Source organism: Sorghum bicolor, unplaced genomic scaffold (genome assembly GCF_000003195.3).
Source record: "Sorghum bicolor cultivar BTx623 unplaced genomic scaffold, Sorghum_bicolor_NCBIv3 super_3219, whole genome shotgun sequence".
NCBI lineage: Eukaryota > Viridiplantae > Streptophyta > Magnoliopsida > Poales > Poaceae > Sorghum > Sorghum bicolor.
Window position 1 is genome coordinate 1 of NW_018397200.1, and position 1,935 is coordinate 1,935.

At 53.5% G+C, this 1,935-nt stretch overlaps 1 protein-coding gene across 1 annotated transcript; it reads right to left on the reverse strand.

Annotated features, from left to right (window-relative positions):
• Nucleotides 1–5: 5 nt before the first annotated feature.
• LOC8155544 (chitinase 1) lies at nucleotides 6–1,103 on the reverse strand (the record flags this gene model as incomplete). Its single annotated transcript, XM_002488818.2, has 1 exon — nucleotides 6–1,103. A coding segment is annotated over exon 1 (978 nt), but the record flags the coding sequence as incomplete, so codon positions are not given.
• Between the last annotated feature and the right edge of the window lie 832 nt (nucleotides 1,104–1,935).

Consider the following 1,935-nt stretch of genomic DNA (forward strand, 5'->3'; position numbering starts at 1 on the left):
TAGCTGTTGAAGGGCTTCTGGTTGGCGCAGTCCAAGTTATCGCCGTAGCTGACACCAAGCAAGTCGCAGTAGCGCTTGTAGAAGCCGATCCGGTCAGCGACGCGGCTATCAGCGCCTTTGCCGCACTCGAGGCCACCATTGATGATGTTAGTGACAACACCATACCCCGGCAACCTCCCCGCGGCGGTGTCAGCTCCCGACGGCGTCCACTGGCCGGTCATGACGGCGTGGCACGACGGCTTGGGCGACTGCGGCGTCATCCAGAACCACACCGCCGTCTCGAACGACACGGTCGGGTCCGACGCCACCAGGTCCGGGTTGGCGAGGATGCCGGCGCCGATGGCCTGCCCGGCGGCGCCGTAGTTGTAGTTGTAGGAGATCTGGATGGGTCCACGGCCGTAGTACTTCTTCCCGGCGGCGCACGGCCACTGTGTGCTGGGCTCGCAGTAGTCCGGCCCCGACGCGGCGCCCTGCTCCTCCTTGAAGCAGTAGCCCCAGGCGTAGGCGCCGTCGGGCGCCGTCGCCCACCCGCCCGTCGTCTCGTGCGAGGTTTGGGCGAGGAACGCCGCCAGCTCGCGTTTCTGGGTGTCGGCGCCGCCCGTGGTGCCGAAGCCCGGGAACGCGTTGGCCGCCGCGATGAAGGCGGAGTAGGTGTAGAAGCCATTGGCGGGGCACGCGGCGTCGTTGCGGTGGAGGAGCATCTGGTTGAAGAGGGACTCGGAGATGATGGACGCCACGCTGCCGCCGCCGCCGGAGCTCGGGGTGGGAGTCGGAGTGCTTGGGGTGCTGCCGCAGCTGCCGGTGCACTGGCTCTGGCAGCCGCTGCCGCAGTAATCGGAGGTGGAGCCGCACCACCCGAACTTGCTGCAGCAGAGGCAGTTGGGGCAGAGCGCGCCGCCGGCCTGCGTGCCGCACTGCTCGGCGCGTGCGGACGACGCGGCGAACAAGGCCACCATGGCCAGCACCGCCAGTGCTCTCATCATCGATATATATCGTACGTGAAAGAGAGAAGCAAGGCAAGCTAGCTAGCTAGTTGGTGTTGTCGTGGATCTCTGCTAGCTAGCTGGTGTTTGTGTTGGGTGGTGTGTGCTGGAAGCGGTGTGCAAGCATGTCCTTATATAATAGGAGTCGGTTTGCATGGTGTGGCATGCATGCATGTGTGGAATGCAAGAAGATAGCTGACACAGCAACATGAGTTAGAGTACGTGGATCGCTATTGTGGATACCACGCACTCTTGGAACAGTAGTCTTACGTACTGGATTATTAATTGTATATTATTCATCATCGTCTTATAACAATATATATGTGGATGAAAATTGAGACGTGATGATGAATTAACCATAAGCTCCAAGCAATCCTCGTCATGCACGCATGTGTTAATTAAGTGTAGTAGTACGTGCTAGCTAGCTAGTGTACGTACCATAGAGACCTCGAACACCGCAAATCATATATTACTCCAGGATTACAGCTTAATCACGAGCTATATAGTTACGTACGTACGTACGTGTTCACATGCAGGAAGCAGGGATTGTGTGGCAAGATATATCAATTTTCGTAGCAGCCTAGCCTAGCTATACGTATAACCGTACTGGCTCCGGCAGGCAGCAGCCAAGTGAGACTCTACTAGTTGGAGCTGGTCAAATTTGACTTCGTCTACGTACAGTGCTCCGATCCACGCCTGCTGCCAAGTGCCAAGGCTTCCAGCTTTGACGACGTCGACCCGGCCTGGACATCACATGCATGCGCGCGCGCGCGCGCGCACATATATATATATATATATATATATATATATATATATATATATATATATATATATATATATATATATATATATATATATATATATATATATATATATATATATATATATATATATATATATATATATATATATATATATATATATATATATATATATATATATATATATATAT